We start from the raw sequence: 16,269 nt of genomic DNA, 5'->3' as shown, positions 1-16,269 counted from the left end.
TTGTAAAGTGCTCACTCAAATAACCATTTCTTATCATTTCCACCTCCCACGCCAGACGATGGAGCCGTTGCCGAGTCACTGCAGGAATGTCTGCTCGCCTGTCACATTGAACTGGTGGGTGCAATCACAGCACCTGACCACTGGGTGGCAACAGAGCGCATGAGTCTGCCATACAAGGATGAACGCCTGGGCCGTGATCAAAGCTTCAATGAAGTACAGTACAAATAACTATTTTAAAATTCAGGGAGTAAAATTAACCTCAAATGAAAAATTAAACTCATTCGAAAAATAAAACACTCCCATGCAGATCCATAAAAATGCAGTACAGCACAAAGTAGTGGTCCTCTGTTAAAAATGACTGTGATTGACAGGTGAGCCACATGCATCCCACTTGAGTAAATGTCAAAATACGCTCTAGAAAACAGATGGATAAAAGGAATGTTTATTCATAATCAAATGTAAAAGGAAAAAAAATAAATCTATAACTCAATGGAAGCACGTTAATGTCCACATTTGATTCATGATACAGTTCCAACTTCAAGTTATTTACTTTAAAATGCTCATTCCAACACAAAACACAGCAACATATATTGCCTACAGGTAGTACCATACTATTTCACCAACATGAATTTTAACCACTGAGAGTGGTTGAAGTTCGGTGGGCAGTTTTAATGCAGCTGAAAACTGACAAAGAATAAATTAATCTATTTTTTTTTTAAAGACATTTGTGTATTTACATATACAATGTGCAGCTTTACTACAGCATCATCAGTATTAAAGTCAGTGCAGGAAGTAAGGATGTGACTAGTGATTTAAATCACTGTAATGTGTATTTTTTTCTGTTCTATCATCTGGGGAATTATCCATTAGGGATGTGCAGAGTAGTGCTATTATTTAAATCTATCAGTATACAGGATGTGGTAAAAATAGTGTGTGACTATTTTTTTTTAATATCAATGTCAAGATACAGTACATAGGTGATTGAGTTAGAAGTGATTACATGGTTAAAACAATAACACTAATGTAAAAAAAAAAAAAAGTAAACCTTCAGTTTTGATTATAGTTATATTGCTATGTGAAGTATGTCCCTTTATTACACATATAGAGTGTTTTCATATCCTCTGATAGATGTATTCAGTAAAATACAACCATGAGGATAAAGGCAAATAGGCTCGAGCCTCTAAGAGAGTGTAAGAACTGACTTCAGTGAGTACCGGTCAGCCAGTTTGTCTTTTCACTTGCTTATCAGATGTTCCAGTTTGGGGTTGACAAAAGAAAATCCCGAAAATGCCGACTGATCCATCGAGTCGATGAGGTTCTTGTCGGCGTGGGAGAGTCGTGGCTTTTCGCTCAGGAACTCTCTGTCAAAGTTGCTGCAGTCATTTGGGGATTTCTGTAGACGGCATCATTTCAGTTACCAGTTGAGAATACACAAACATGCCAATGCCATGATGCAGCTTGTAATATTTACACCAGTGTTTTGGACAGCATGAAATTAGAACATCAGAATGGTTCTCACCACTTTGGGCTTGAAAGGGGGCTCCACTTGTCTCCTCTCCAGAGCAGGCCAGTTGATATTTCTGAAGAAGGGCTGTTCACGGATGTTTCCCACCACGGCAAGCCTACGAGTTGGATCTCGCTCAAGCAACTGCAATAATGATGACAGAAAAGAAGACAACTGTTTAGTCTTTGAAATATTACAGAAGATTATGGGTCGGGGCCACTAGACCAGAAATGAGGTTAAAGAAATTGTTGACCATCTGGAGGTGTTGCTTAAAGTGTGTGGGAGACATTTTAACATGTTTTAAGCCATTTTCACAGAAGCATTTTTATAGAAGAAATCCCCTTCACTCCCGTCTGGTTTACTGGATCTTGACTGATTATACAAGAACCACAGAATATTGTGTTCTATTGCTATAAAAACAACATGGAACATACATAAAGAAATATTAAAGTATATTTCACCCTGTTTTGCAGCAATTAGCATTAGAATACAGCTAAGTTTCATCATTACTCACAAGTCTATTTAAAATTGTGAGTAATTGTGCTTTTTTTTTCCAACATAGCTATGGCTGATCTCACTTGCTCTGCTGCCACCTGCTGGCCGTTTTTGTAATTACTACAATTTTTTTCACCCGTTCACTGCAGTTGGAAGGCTGCATCAAAGCCTTCTGTATGCACTAGCATAAAACAAAATATGTAAAAAAAACAAAACAAAACGTATAAATACGTCTTTGGGACACTTAAAACATTTAAACTAGAACATATTTATACAATTTTGGGAGCAAATGAGTTAACCGTGTATTTCATGATTTTTGAATTAAGTGCCGAAAATCTTCCCGGCTAAGGAGGACCAAAACTGCCAAAATTCAAAATAATAAATGACTAAATAAATAAATAAATGACTAAAAGTGAAAATAAAAAGGAATATAAAAAATATAATTCGAAAATTATACATAAAAAATAAATATAAATGGAAATAAATCTGTTTATATTTTCACTTTTAGTCATTTATTTATTTATTTAATCATTTATTTATCTATTTATTTAGTCATTTATTTATTTTGAATTTTGGCAGTTTTGGTCCACCATACCCAGCAGGGCGATCACAGCAGCCCAACGAAATATGACGTAGTACAGCCATGTTCTCCCCGTGGTTGTGCGGGTTTTCTCCAGGTACTCCGGTTTCTTCCCACATTCCAAAGACATGCTTGGCAGGTTAAGTGAACACTCTAAATTGTCCCGTAGGTGTGATTGTGAGTGATTGTTCATCTATGTGTGCCCTACAATTGCCTGGCAACCAATTAAGTGTGTACCCCGCCTACTGCCTGAAGCCATCTGGGATAGGCTCCAGCACCCCCGTCCGTGCCACTTGTAAGGAAAAACGGCTCAGAAAATGGATAATAATAATAACAAGTAATTGTACTCTTTCTTAAAAATGCTTTTCGAGGGATTTTGTCACATGTCCTTGTCACTTTAAGTTTTACATTATCTTCCTATTCAAATCTGCGTTTAACCTTTTCCAATTTGTTTTTATCACTTGTGCATACTTCAAAGTCATACAAATCCATTAAATGACACCCCCTGTTCTAATAACTTCAAACACCTGAATCAATTTGTTGAAAGCTCACAATGTCGCCACCAAAAAAACATTCATTCAGTGTGAAAGGCAATCTTTCGCAGTACATTATGCAGTATAATCACCAGTTCAAGCAATTTCTTGGCATCCTTGGTTATCCAGCGAGGGTAGTGAGGAGTGTCCTTCCGGATGGACTCAAAGAGCTCGTCCTCATCGTCACCTTGGAAAGGTGACTGGCCGATCAGCATTTCATAGACCAGCACACCAAAAGACCACCAGTCCACTGAGAAGGAATACTTCTGTCCTAACAGAATCTGTCACGAGAGATGGAAGACACTTTTAGAAGGTAGGACGTTGGTTTCCAACACTGCAGGAAGAGAATATGATTGGACGAGTGCTCAATGGCCATATCTGATTTTTAAAGTTTATAGATGGCCTATCTTATTTGTAGATGAGGTTAACAAAAAATAAATAAACAAATAAATAAATAAATATAATAATAATTAGGGGTGTGAATTGCCTAGTACCTGACGATTCGATTCGTATCACGATTCACAGGTCACGATTCGATTCGATACCCATTAATCCCGATACGAATTTATAAGTCGATTGTTGCGATTTTTTTCCATTCAAATTTAGAAAATACTAATCAGTAAACTTGTAGGGTGTAAGATTTATATGAAAATGTATTATTTATTTATCTGAAATTTCAGTCTTATAGAGGTTGTAATCTGTTTCATGTTTGAACAGCATTAAAATAAAATATTAAGGCTTAATGTTCCGTTCATATAACATTCTTCCATGCTCAAGGTGTGAATCCTAACCCGAAGTCAGACGTTTTGTTGAATATTTTTCCATTAAAAATGGAAGTTTAAAAATCGATTCACACACACAAAAAAAAAAAAAAAAAAAAAAAAAAAGGCAATGATGATAAGACGTTGAATCGGTAAGACTACCGAATGAACAATTCTGAGCTCTTAAAAAAATAAATAATAATAAATAAGTAAATAAATAAATAAATAAATAAAAAAAATCGATTTTTTAAATTGAATCAATTCGAGAATCGCGCGATGTAGTATCGCGATATATCGCCGAATCGATTTTTTTTTAACACCCCTAATAATAATAATGCATGCTGATTTCTTAAAGAATTATTAAATATAATCAAATAATCAATTATTTACAAATAAAAAAAGTATTTAAATATGTCTGTTTTTTAGGGCTGGGTATTGCCACCAAACCTCACGATACGTATCACGATACATATGTATCCCAATACCTGATCTTCAAGGCGATACGTATCTCAATATTTTATATTAATTTACTTGCATTTTATAATAACAGTCATGTATACCTAAAGGATATGTTTATCATGCTGGATGCAGAGCAAGCAGCAGTTTTCACGGACACACCGGAAAAATTTATTAATAGGCATGAGTCGATATGAGAAAAAATATCAAAGTACTATTAAAATTACAGCTCTTGTGCTTATGTGCTTATTTGAAATATTTGGGGAAATAAAAACAACATTTTTGCAAGCAACACATTCTATTTCGTTTTTAAACAACATATAGGAAAATTGGTACATTAAGACACATGTGCCATGTTAAATTTATAAGTAAATAAATGTTGATATTCTTCCTCTGCTTTCATTTTTCTTAGCAAGACACAGTTTCCAATCAATGGTGAGCTATTTTTGCATGAATTGAAGGCAATTAACTTCAAAGACACTGCTGGTTTTTGTTTTTTAGGTACAATGCAAGCTGCAAGGGCACCCGTGTCTCTTCTGCTCCCACTTCTCCTGCGCAACTTCAAATAGGCTGCACTGCCTATTTAAAGTTAATGAGCAATATCGATTCTGATGCCTGCGTATCGATATATGTATTGTAATGAGGCCCGCAATGATATATTGCCGCATCGATTTTTTGAACACACCCCTACTATTTTCCTTTTTTTATTTAGAATAAGTCAATTAGCTAATTATCTGCGATTGGCTGGCAACCAGTCTGGGGTGTACCCCGCCTACTGCCCATAGCCAGCTGAGATAGGCTACAGCACCCCCGCGACCCTTAAGAGGAATAAGCGGTCAAGAAAATGGATGGATGGATGAATTAGCTAATTATTGAAATAGATAAATGAGGAAAAAAAAAAAACGATGATAAAAACCATCTGATGACCCAATGAACCACACATTGCAACATTAAATGCCGTACCTCAGGTGCAATATAATCTGGTGTCCCACAAAACGTGGAAGCTCGGACATCTCCGAATACATTCTCCTTACACATGCCGAAGTCTGCTATTTTGATATGCCCGTCCTTGTCCAACATCACGTTATCCAGCTTCAGATCCCTGTGGATTATGACAATATCAAACTTATGTTCAAATTCCATCGTCCAACATCCAAATTAGAGCCGCTCCAGGTTGGCGGTGCAGTAAAAAATGTGAACTCATTCATTATGTATCTCCCTCGAGAAGCTATTACCTGTAGATAATTCCTTTTGCATGGAGAAACTGCAATCCCACTATTATCTCAGCAGCATAGAATCTAGAGGTTAGAGTACAAAACAAACACAAAAACATACAATTCTATGACAATGTGAACCACATTAGATAACGACAGCTCCCAAATGGGAGCCAACCAAATGGTTTTGCTGAAGCACTTACGTGGCTCGGGTGAGATCGAAGCGGCCTTTGTCTTGGATGTGGAACATCAAGTCGCCTCCGTTGAGATACTCCATCACAAAGAAGAGGTGCTCCTGGGTAAACAGCATGACCTCATCAGCTCATTGTTGCAGACAAATGAATGAAAGACTGCTGAAACGTCGTCTCGGTGTATGGAGGTGGAGAAAAGCGCAGCTTTTCCTGCTCACTTTGGACTGGAAGGTGGAATAAAGGTGTGTGAGGAAGGGGTTCTCCCAGGCAAGGGAAAGGACTCTCTTCTCCACCATCGTACACTCGACGTCGTCATCCATGAGAACCACGTCTTTCTTGAGAACCTTCACGGCGTAGTACTGGCCCCGGCCCTTGAGCTCAGCCAACAGCACCTGAGAAGTCAGAGTCATAAACGAGTGAGATTTGTCCTCCATTTTCAGTCTGTCACGCGATATGGAGCACAAACTCCACCCACCTTGCCGAAGCTGCCTTTGCCCAGGACCTTGTGGAAGACCAGGTGGTTGAGGGTAAGGTGTGACCGCTGAACAGAAGGTGCGGCTGAGCTCGAGCCGTTGCTCACTTTGCCATTCTTATCAGCTAGGAGGATTTGCACGTCAGAGTGAATACACCATCATAAAAAAAAAAGTACTTAAAAAATACATGCAAACTAGAACGCATAAAAACAAGATTTGAAATTGATTCTAATGTCAAAAAACATTTAAAGCTCTAAAGAATACATTTGAACTTTTATCAGTCTCAAATTGCAATGACAACATCTTACCAGCAGGGTCTGCTGCTCCACGGATATCTTGGTAGATCCCAATATCTGCTGTACTGGAGCTGTCAGACTTCTTCAGGGATCTCTAGGATGTAAAATACTTGTCATGGGCGTCGAACGATGGTGACATGATTATCCTATTTTCAGTCAGTCTGTTATCATAAATGGTCCCTGCTGGTCTAGCGGCTAGGATTCGGCGCTTTCACCGCTGCGGCTCGGGTTCGATTCCCGGTCAGCGAAAAAATCTTTTATGATGACATGTGGTATCCAGTATGCTTGCTGGTTACCTGAATGGCCAAGTTAGTGTGTCATTCAACAAGTCGCTAACCATCATTTTGAGTAGCGCAGTCCATACACTGACAGTATATTGTGAAATGGTTCTGTCCATAAAGGGTGTAATGGCACTCCTCTTTTATTTTTATTTTTTTTTTAGTCATAATTCTATTTAAGGGGATACTTTACTTATTTAGCCATTTTTGGCAGTCCAACATTAATATTTTGCCTATAATAAATTTGCTATTTTCATTATTTTTCACTTAAGAATTAGTACCTTTAAAAACACATTTTGCAACTTTCTGTCGACTGAAAATGACATCACAAGGGCTCAGGTAACCAATCACAGCTCAGCTTGTGCATGTCACATGACCAAACCTAGAAAAAAGGTGAGCTGTGTTTGGTTACCTGAGCCCTTGTGATGTCATTTTCAGTCGACAGAAAGTTGCAAAATGTGTTTTTAAAGGTACTAATTCTTAAGTGAAAAATAATGAAAATAGCAAATTTATTATAGGCAAAATATTAACTTTTTATTGCTATAATGGGCTAAATATGTGAAGTATCCCTTTAATCTGAAGTTTTTTTGCTTAAAATTTAGTTTTTAACTCTTATACAGAGTCCTTGAGAGTCTTGAAAGGCGCTTCCAAATGTAATGAATTATTTATTATTATTATTATTATTATTATTATTATTATTATTATTATTATTATTATTATTATTATTAGTATTATTATTATGAAGTACCGGTAGTCTACAATTAAACTGTAAGAATAAAAAAAACAAGGTACTACAGTATTACTTCTATATTAGATATTGTGTGCATTCCCGATTCACAGTTAACAATCTACAACCTGATTAAGAGTTGTATGGTACAAACCTGCGAGACTAGAGAAAGAGCTTCAGCCAGCAGCTTCTGGTTGATCCCACACAGATTGGCCACTTTTTTCTGACAATAACTATGAACGTTCATGGCACAATCTGATTTGAAAAAACACAAATGCAGAATATGTGAAGTTGCGAACGGTGGAGAAAAATGTCAAAAGTTCAAGAAATGATTTTGAATGAGACTAGACGAGTATTGGCAGGTCTCACCTTCACATTTAAGGCCCTGTCTGTAGAGACCCCACAGCAGGCTGCCGCAGTGGTCACAGAATGTGGGGCTCCTGTAGTTATTGTACTTGAAGCGATGTGGCATATCGATCTTGAAGCGCTCTTTCTGGAACTAGACACAGATACACTGTACTCATTAGATCTAATTAATGCTACAATAAAAAAAAAAATTGCACAACAAAATGTTTTATTCAGTTGAGATGATTTGATTTTTGATTTTTGTGTGTAAAAAATAAATAAAATAAAAACTGGTGGCACATTTGACAATGGAGTTGCGGTTAAACTGAACTCAAATTCACAACTTACCATCGTGTCACGACTGTTTGCTGCCGTTCCGGTGCACCTGCCAATAATCTTTTCGATGCATTTCTTGTGAATTGCTGCATTGCATTCTGGGTGGAATACATGAACAAATTTTGTCTCCACATTTGAAGGTAATGTGAAATGAAATGTACAAAATAATCAACTGTTGTGCTATAGTGGTGTTTGATCGGAGGAAAAACTCACGTCTGCACTTGTAGCCTTGCTTTTTGAGGCCCCTGAATGGGGAAAAACAAAACAAAACAAAACACAATTTTGTTTTGTAGTGTATGACCATGCAAGAAATGCAGACACCGCTATTAGAATAATTTAAACCTGAGTTAGCACAGATCATTCTAATGATATCTAAGTATTATTAAACTGTAGTTTGCAATGATAAGAAAACATACTTCATCACATGAAGAACTGCGACGTGTATATATTTTAGAGCCTGACCGATAATGGATTTTTGAGAACGATGTCGATTTCAATATTTGACTGAATACAATTCTTATAAACAATTAATTGGCCAATTAATAAAAAATACATTTAATGAACAAAACAGCTTTTTTTTCCCTTGAATACAATTAAAATATCTATTACAGATGGAACATTTGATTGTTTTACAAAACGTCCTTTAGAATTAAAGTTTACAACAGTGAAAAAAAAAAAATCCTGAAATTTTGTCCCAAGTTTTTTGGCCATTACATTTGTCTTATGCTGTAATGTGTTCAAAAATAAGGAGAAAAAAATATGCCAATTTTTGCAGATTTTAAAAGATTTAATATCAGCAGATTAATATAAACGCAATGCACTGTTTTTGCACCCATTTTCTTTATGAGATGAACTCAAAGACCTAAAACGTGTTCCACATACACAATGTTTTTCTCAAATATTATTCACAAACCAGTCTAAATCTGTGATAATGAGCACATCTCCTTTGCCGTGATAATCCGTCCCACCTCACAGGTGTGTCATATCAATATGCTAATTAGACACCAAGATTCGTGCACCATGAAAGGTGCAGTTTTGTTTTATTGGGGGTGAGTTGGGTGGTCTGGGGACTCAGAATAATAATATTTATTTAATAATAATTTCAGTTATAAAAATTGATTACTTCAAAACGGGCTGATATTATTGAAAATGAATGCCAATTGTGATCACATCAAGAACACGTCAAGTGAGCATGACCGTCTTGATGCTGGTATGTTTCACATCTTAGATTAAGAAAAGACATTTTACAAACATTAATTTTGCTCAATGAGCTCGAGGGGGAGTTTAACCAACAGGTTAATGAGGTTGAGACTTACCCCGGGTTTTCACCGGTTGCGGTTGCGGTGCGGTTGCGGTGCGGTCCGGCGACGCAAGCAATTAGATTCCATTCATTCGAATGGTGCAGTTTACACCGCTTGCGGGTGCGTTGCGTGTCGACTGCGGAAGGCCTGCGGCGTGCCGCAAGCCTTCCGCAAGGATAGACCTATTTTCTATTTTTGCCGGACGCCGCAGCGGTAGGCCTCCGGCAAATGGCAAGCTAGCACAAAACACATCGAGCGGGACAGGAAGACCGAGGCAGTTTCAAAATAAATTTCCGGTTACCTTTCAGAATAAAACACTCGCCAGCTCCTATTTCGCAAGTTTTTCAGCAAAACGTGACGTGGGCGTCGCCGGGCCATGTGCTCATTCACGGTTTAGACACCAGCGAACATGGACGAGGAGAGGTTTATATTGGAGGTGGAAAACCACAAAATAATATATGACACGGCACATCCTTTTTATAAGGACTGTAATGTATTGTGAGTTTGATGTTCGCGATTGCTTGTTGTGCCCGTCTCGCTTGCCGTACTGAGCGGCAGCCGGACGGGGAAGACAGAAATAAAGAGTGGACCCGCACTGACCCGACTCACCTTATTAATATACTTTACAAGGACAACCAAAAAAAGGATGCTGCATGGAATCTCATAGCAGAAGAAGAAGAAAAAGTTAAATCAAAAGAAGTCCACCTCTCTTTCTGCTTCTCTGTTGAGCACAGACATTCTGTATGTTTGTCGTTGTGAAATGCCACATGATCGCGCGCGCGCGGTCCCGCGAGACACGTTGGGAAGTGGGCGGCGACGGAGCTGCCGGACCGCAGCTGTGCGGAGCCGGTGTGGATTGACAAAAAAATTGACCCGTCCGGAGCACGCAGTCAAGACGCACCGCACCGCAACCGCACCGCAACCGCATCCGGTGAAAACCCGGGGTAACAGTAGTTGGAATGCAACAAGACCCGGTGGATTCCCCTGGTGACTCACTCTTGTCACAATCAAATTCTTTGTTGCTGTTTCTTTCTTTTTGTGTTTTGATATGATGACTATCTTGGTTCGCAAAAGGCTGGACTTACCAGAGAAAGTCCCTGCATACAGAGCAGAAGGTAGGCTGGTGGAAAAAAGTGGCAGTAAACTCGTGGTTCTTGATGACGTGAAGCTTGGGCTGCTTGAACGCTCCCCTCCTCTTGGTCAGGGTCGTGAGTCCATCCTCGGGGGCAACTCTCACAGAGGGTTGGTTTAGAGCTGATGGGAAAAAGCAATTGGAAGCAAACAGGTTGGTCAGAGGCCAAAATATAAGATACAACCACAACATCTAACAAAATCCAAAGTGATATGCCAGTTATTGTGCTTTTACATTGAATTGGTATAGTACTGATTAAAATATGGTATTGCTTCTCTTATGTAGCTAATGACTTTACCAAATTGTTTGGTAGATTCATTTTCTGTTGAACAACTGTTCCAGTAGCATGTGGAAGAACCATATCATAACTGGTAAGAATCATCGTTAAAAAAGTAACACATTGACCAAATGGTCATTATTTTAAGCGCCATTTTCTCTTAACCTCTCTGTAACATTTATTTATTTTATTATGATTCAACATGCTAGAAATTCAAGTCAAACCTCTCAGTTAGGTCGGTTAGTCCGGTTCGAGTCCAGGCTCGGACCTTCCTGGGTGGAGTTTGCATGTTCTCCCCGTGCCCGCGTGGGTCTTCTCCGGGTACTCCGGTCTCCTCCCACATTCCAAAGACATGCATGGCAGGTTAATTGGGCGCTCCGAATTGTCCCTAGGTGTGCGTGTGAGTGTGGATGGTTGTTCGTCTCTGTGTGCCCTGCGATTGGTTGGCAACCAGTCCAGGGTGTCCCCCGCCTACTGCCCAGAGCCAGCTGAGATAGGCGCCAGCAGCCTCCGCGACCCTTGTGAGGAATAAGCGGTCAAGAAAATGGATGGATGGATGGAACTCTCAGTTACAAAAGGATGAAGGCCTCGGTCAAATTTTTTTCAATAGAGGGTGAAGACCGAAAAAGTCAACTGTGAAGCAGCAGCTGACGCAAGTCAAAAACGTGGGGTCAAAAGTCACATGGAGAAGACGGCGAAAGAGGCGTGAGAGAGGTAAACAAAGCAGGCAGAAACTAAGGCGATAAGGAGAGTGGGCGGGTGAAAGGGAGCACTTTGTAGGAAAAAAAAGAAAAGAAAAGAGTAGCCTTAAAGAGACCGCTGATTAGACTGACAAGTGGAAAGACGTATAAAAAGAGATGAACTAATTTCCCTCTTCTTTGCCTTCGAGTGACAGCTGCTTGTGTTTGGATGGAGCTTCAGTGGACTGAGCCAAGAAAGCAGGGATATAAGCAAGAGAGAGAGACAGAAAGCTGTTCTCACACACCAAAAAAAATACTGAATGTTGCTTTTCAGGAAACGTGGAGTGCATGGTGGAGAGCTGATAAAGTATGGCGTCAAACCCAAAAGCATCCACCCTACCCCCAGGCCTCCTCTAATAGAAAGTGCTTCTGAACAAGTAGAATAGCCTTTGTGAAGGGGTTGTAATGTGACAGCTAGGCAATTAGTGTGCTTATCTGAACAAAATAAATAAAATATTCTAAAAGTGTCATTGTTTTTGGATGGAAAGCCAGAATGAAAGGACTAAAATTACTGCACAATATCGGAAAAACGTGACATGCGATATAGTTGCTGAATATAGCAATATCGATATTATTGCGATATTTAACATGTACCTAAAGAAATGAGATTTTTATTATCTAATGAAAGAATCACATTCTTTTATGCGGCAAAATTAGCAAACTCAATCTATTCCGAGTTAATTAATTGTAATTACCTCTCGATAATGTACTATTGGATGGCGGTGCACATTATAGTTAGCATCTGACTGGTCAAATTCAGATAAAAGCATAAAATTGCATATTGTCACTCTCCTAAAATAATTACGGTACCTTTTTTGCAAAATATATTTTTTGTCGAAATCATCTCCTCATGATGCAAATGGTTCAATTTTGTGTATTTCCTGAAAAATCTGAAAAAATGACTGAGACGATTATTTTAAGTAGGTGTCGATATGAAACTTATTGCATTTCTTAGCGATATGCGTATTGCATGGGCCAATATCAGGATATCGCCATTTTTTTTATATTGTGCAGCCCTACTTGAAAGCATAAATAAATGACACAAAAACTTATAAATACAAAGTCTGTGTGGATGAATGTGGTAATGTTTCCAAAATGACCCTGAATGGTGGTTACACCACATAACACAAGGTCATATCAGAGCATATCAAAGTCATTTACAATTTAACTGCAAGTTAGCCGTGCATATTTTACAGGAAAAAGTCTTCACCTCCAATTAGGACGTTTATTATATATATATTTTTTTATCTCAATTTCAATAAAGGGTTTCTAACACCACACTGTGCATGTGTTTAAAAGCATTGTCTTCCATTTTCACTCAGGAAAATGCACTTTATAAATACAGGATGTATAGCCATGAATTCCTTCTCAATAGAACACCGCTGGGCTTCTGTTAATGTGTGGTGGTGATTTTTTCCTAACCCCCACCCCCCCAGCCTGTATTTTGCCATTTTGTGTTTGTTTTGTCAACAGCTGGACGTTTCTGTGGACAGACAGTTGTTTACCACTCCAGCCAATCGCAGAGCGGTAGGTGTGTCACTCACTTGTCGGCAGACGGGGCCGGGCAATTTGCCGGCTGCATGACGTCACTACAGCGACATCTTGACAGCACGCACGGATTATTATTTTTTTCACTCACTCAAGCTTGTGAGAGTGAGTGAGTGAGTGATTGAGTGAGTGAGTAAGCGAGCGAGCGAGTGAGTGAGTGAGTGAGTGAGTGAGTGAGTGAGTGAGTGAGTGAGTGAGTGAGTTCAAGTTGCCGCAGGAGTGACCGCCACCCCATGCTCTCCAATTGACTGAAGGGTTAAACAACTGTCTGTCCACAGAAACGTCCCGCTGTTGACAAAACAAACACAAAATGGCAAAATACAGGCTGGGGGTGTGGGGGTTTAGGAAAAAATCACCACCACACATTAACAGAAGCCCAGCGGTGTCGATTGAGAAGGAATTCAGGCAATACATCCTGTATTTATAAAGTGCATTCTCCTAAGTGAAAATGGAAGACGCTGTTTTTAATATCACAAGAGATTTTAACACTGCCACAAATAGTATTTTTACTTCCAGTAGAGGGCATAACAAATGCAGTACAGTACAATAATCCCTGGAGAGCCAGGGGTGTAATGAAAGGCTTGTAACACGCCCCACATGTCCCTGTGATTTTAGATGACGCTGTCTTACCTGCATCACTGTCCTCCAGCAAATACTGTACAGCGATTTGGACCTTCCCAGAAGGGATCAAGTCCACCCAGAACTCAGTACGACCATTGGTCTTGGAGTTCTTACAGCGGTCTGCCAGCACAGACACAACAACAGTGGCCTTGGCCAACGCCTCCTCGGCGCTCTGCATCAGGACCACTTCTAAAACACGGCCCTCGTAGATATGAGCGTCAAAAGTGGACTTCCATGATGGATACATGGTGGGCTTCTTCTGAATCAGTGTCTTTCCTCGCTCTGTGGAAGAAGAGTGGTTTTCATTTGGGGAAACAACAACAACAATTAAATCTACATTTTGATGTAAAGCTGCAAGTAGCAATGTAAAAGGGCCCGAACGAACACCCTCTCACATAGTAAATCCTTGGAATATGAATCAAATTTGTCAAAGTATGTGACCGTGAACTTACTACAAATAGTTGCTTTAAGACAAATTGTCAGATTTTCTGAATAAAATAGGGTGAAACCATCCCATTATGAAAGACTGATGGTGGAGGGGCCACCAAACGCACACCATCTCTGGTGGCTATAATTCGCGCTTTCACCGCTGTGGCGCGCGTTAGATTCACGGTCAGGGAACATTAAATACTCGTTTTATAAAATTGTCAAATCCCCTCGGGTTTCAAATCTCTGAGTACGAAAATGTAATTCCCGATGCTGAGGGAAAAAGAAACGGTTATGGAGTCGGGGTTGGTCAACACAAGGGAGTTCCCTGGTGGTCTAGTGGCTAGGATTCAGCGCTCTCAACACCGCCCCCTGGGTTTGATTCCCGGTCAGGAAATTCTCAGTTTGTCAAATCCACCTGTTTTTCAAATCTCTCACTTCACAAAAATTTGATGCTGAGTGAAAGTGAAACGGTTATGGAGTCGGGGTTGGTCAACACAAGGGAGTTCCCTGGTGGTCTAGTGGCTAGGATTCAGCGCTCTCACCGCTGCAGCCTTGGTTTGATTCCCGGTCAGGGAGTTCTAAGTTTGTCAAATCCACTCGTTCTTCAAATCTCTCACTGCATGAAAATTAATTTGCTGATGCTGAGTGAAAGGCAAAGGGTTATGGAGTTGGGGTTGGTCAACACAAAGAAATTCCCTGGTTGTCTAGTGGCTAGGATTCTGAGCTTTCACCGCAGCGGCCTGGGTTCGATTCCCGGTCAGGGAGTTCTCATTTTGTCAAATCCACTCGTTTTTCAAATCTCTCACTGCACGAAAATTTTGCTGTTGCTGAGTGAAAGTGAAAGGATTATGGAATTGGGGTTGGTCAACACAATCAAACTCCCTGGTGGTCTAGTGGCTAGGATTCGGCGCTCTCACCGCTGCGGCCTGGGTTCAATTCCCGGTCAGAGAATTCTCAGTTTGTCAAATCTCTCACTGGATGAAAATTAAATTGCTGATGCTGAGTGAAAGTGAAAGGGTTATGGAGTTGGGGTTGGTCAACATTAAAAAGTTCCCTGGTGGTCTAGTGGCTCGTATTCGGCGCTCTCACCGCCGCGGCCCGGGTTCGATTCCCGGTCAGGGAATTCTCAGTTTGTCAAATCTCTCACTGGATCAAAATTAATTTGCTGATGCTGAGTGAAAGTGAAAGGGTTATGGAGTTGGGGTGGGTCAACATAAGCAAGTTCCCTGGTTGTCTAGTGGCTAGGATTCAGCGCTTTCACCGCTGCTGCCCGGGTTCGATTCCCGGTCAGGAAATTCTCAGTTTGTCAAATCCACTCGTTTTTCAAATCTCTCACTGGATGAAAATTAATTTGCTGATGCTGAGTGAAAGTGAAAGGGTTATGGAGTTGGGGTTGGTCAACACAATCAAACTCCCTGGTGGTCTAGTGGGTAGGATTCGGCGCTCTCACCGCTGCGGCCCGGGGTCGATTCCCGGTCAGGGAATTCTCAGTTTGTCAAATGTCTCACTGGATGAAAATTAAATTGCTGATGCTGAGTGAAAGTGAAAGTGAAAGTGAAAGTGAAAGGGTTATGGAGTTGGGGTGGGTCAACATTAAGAAGTTCCCTGGTGGTCTAGTGGCTAGGATTGGGTGCTCTCACCGCTGCGGCCTGGGTTCAATTCCCGGTCAGAGAATTCTCAGTTTGTCAAATCTCTCACTGGATGAAAATTAAATTGCTGATGCTGAGTGAAAGTGAAAGGGTTATGGAGTTGGGGTTGGTCAACATTAAAAAGTTACCTGGTGGTCTAGTGGCTAGGATTCGGCGCTCTCACCGACGCGGCCAGGGTTCGAATCCCGGTCAGGGAATTCTCAGTTTGTCAAATCTCTCACTGGATGAAAATCAATTTGCTGATGCTGAGTGAAAGTGAAAGGGTTATGGCGTTGGGGTTGGTCAACATAAGCAAGTTCCCTGGTGGTCTAGTGGATAGGATTCAGCGCTTTCACCGCTGCTGCCCGGTTTCGATTCCCGGTCAGGGAATTCTGAGTTTGTCA

The 16,269-nt window shown here is 40.3% G+C and overlaps 1 protein-coding gene and 2 non-coding genes across 3 annotated transcripts in view; 2 read left to right on the top strand and 1 right to left on the bottom strand.

Annotated features, from left to right (window-relative positions):
* Positions 1-426: 426 nt before the first annotated feature.
* The window catches only part of LOC144023548 (protein kinase C delta type-like), a 114,941-nt gene continuing 99,098 nt past the window's right edge, over positions 427-16,269 (bottom strand). Inside the window, exons 3-17 of the mRNA XM_077529141.1 lie at positions 13,818-14,090; positions 10,576-10,744; positions 8,403-8,434; positions 8,202-8,287; positions 7,878-8,007; positions 7,663-7,763; positions 6,516-6,597; positions 6,210-6,331; positions 5,953-6,126; positions 5,747-5,838; positions 5,565-5,627; positions 5,293-5,431; positions 3,205-3,393; positions 1,520-1,648; positions 427-1,393 (exon numbers count right to left, since the gene is read on the bottom strand). Of these exons, the coding sequence (XP_077385267.1) occupies positions 1,235-1,393; positions 1,520-1,648; positions 3,205-3,393; positions 5,293-5,431; positions 5,565-5,627; positions 5,747-5,838; positions 5,953-6,126; positions 6,210-6,331; positions 6,516-6,597; positions 7,663-7,763; positions 7,878-8,007; positions 8,202-8,287; positions 8,403-8,434; positions 10,576-10,744; positions 13,818-14,090 (1,940 nt within the window). The 3' untranslated portion in view covers positions 427-1,234. The remainder of the gene's footprint in view (positions 1,394-1,519; positions 1,649-3,204; positions 3,394-5,292; positions 5,432-5,564; positions 5,628-5,746; positions 5,839-5,952; positions 6,127-6,209; positions 6,332-6,515; positions 6,598-7,662; positions 7,764-7,877; positions 8,008-8,201; positions 8,288-8,402; positions 8,435-10,575; positions 10,745-13,817; positions 14,091-16,269) is intronic.
* trnae-cuc (transfer RNA glutamic acid (anticodon CUC)) lies at positions 15,650-15,721 on the top strand. The gene has a single exon. It is a non-coding gene; the product is annotated as a tRNA-Glu (tRNA).
* On the top strand, positions 16,184-16,255 carry trnae-uuc (transfer RNA glutamic acid (anticodon UUC)). The gene has a single exon. It is a non-coding gene; the product is annotated as a tRNA-Glu (tRNA).

This window comes from Festucalex cinctus, chromosome 8 (genome assembly GCF_051991245.1).
Source record: "Festucalex cinctus isolate MCC-2025b chromosome 8, RoL_Fcin_1.0, whole genome shotgun sequence".
NCBI classification, from domain to species: Eukaryota; Metazoa; Chordata; class Actinopteri; order Syngnathiformes; family Syngnathidae; genus Festucalex; species Festucalex cinctus.
This window is presented reverse-complemented; position numbering and strand designations above follow the sequence as displayed.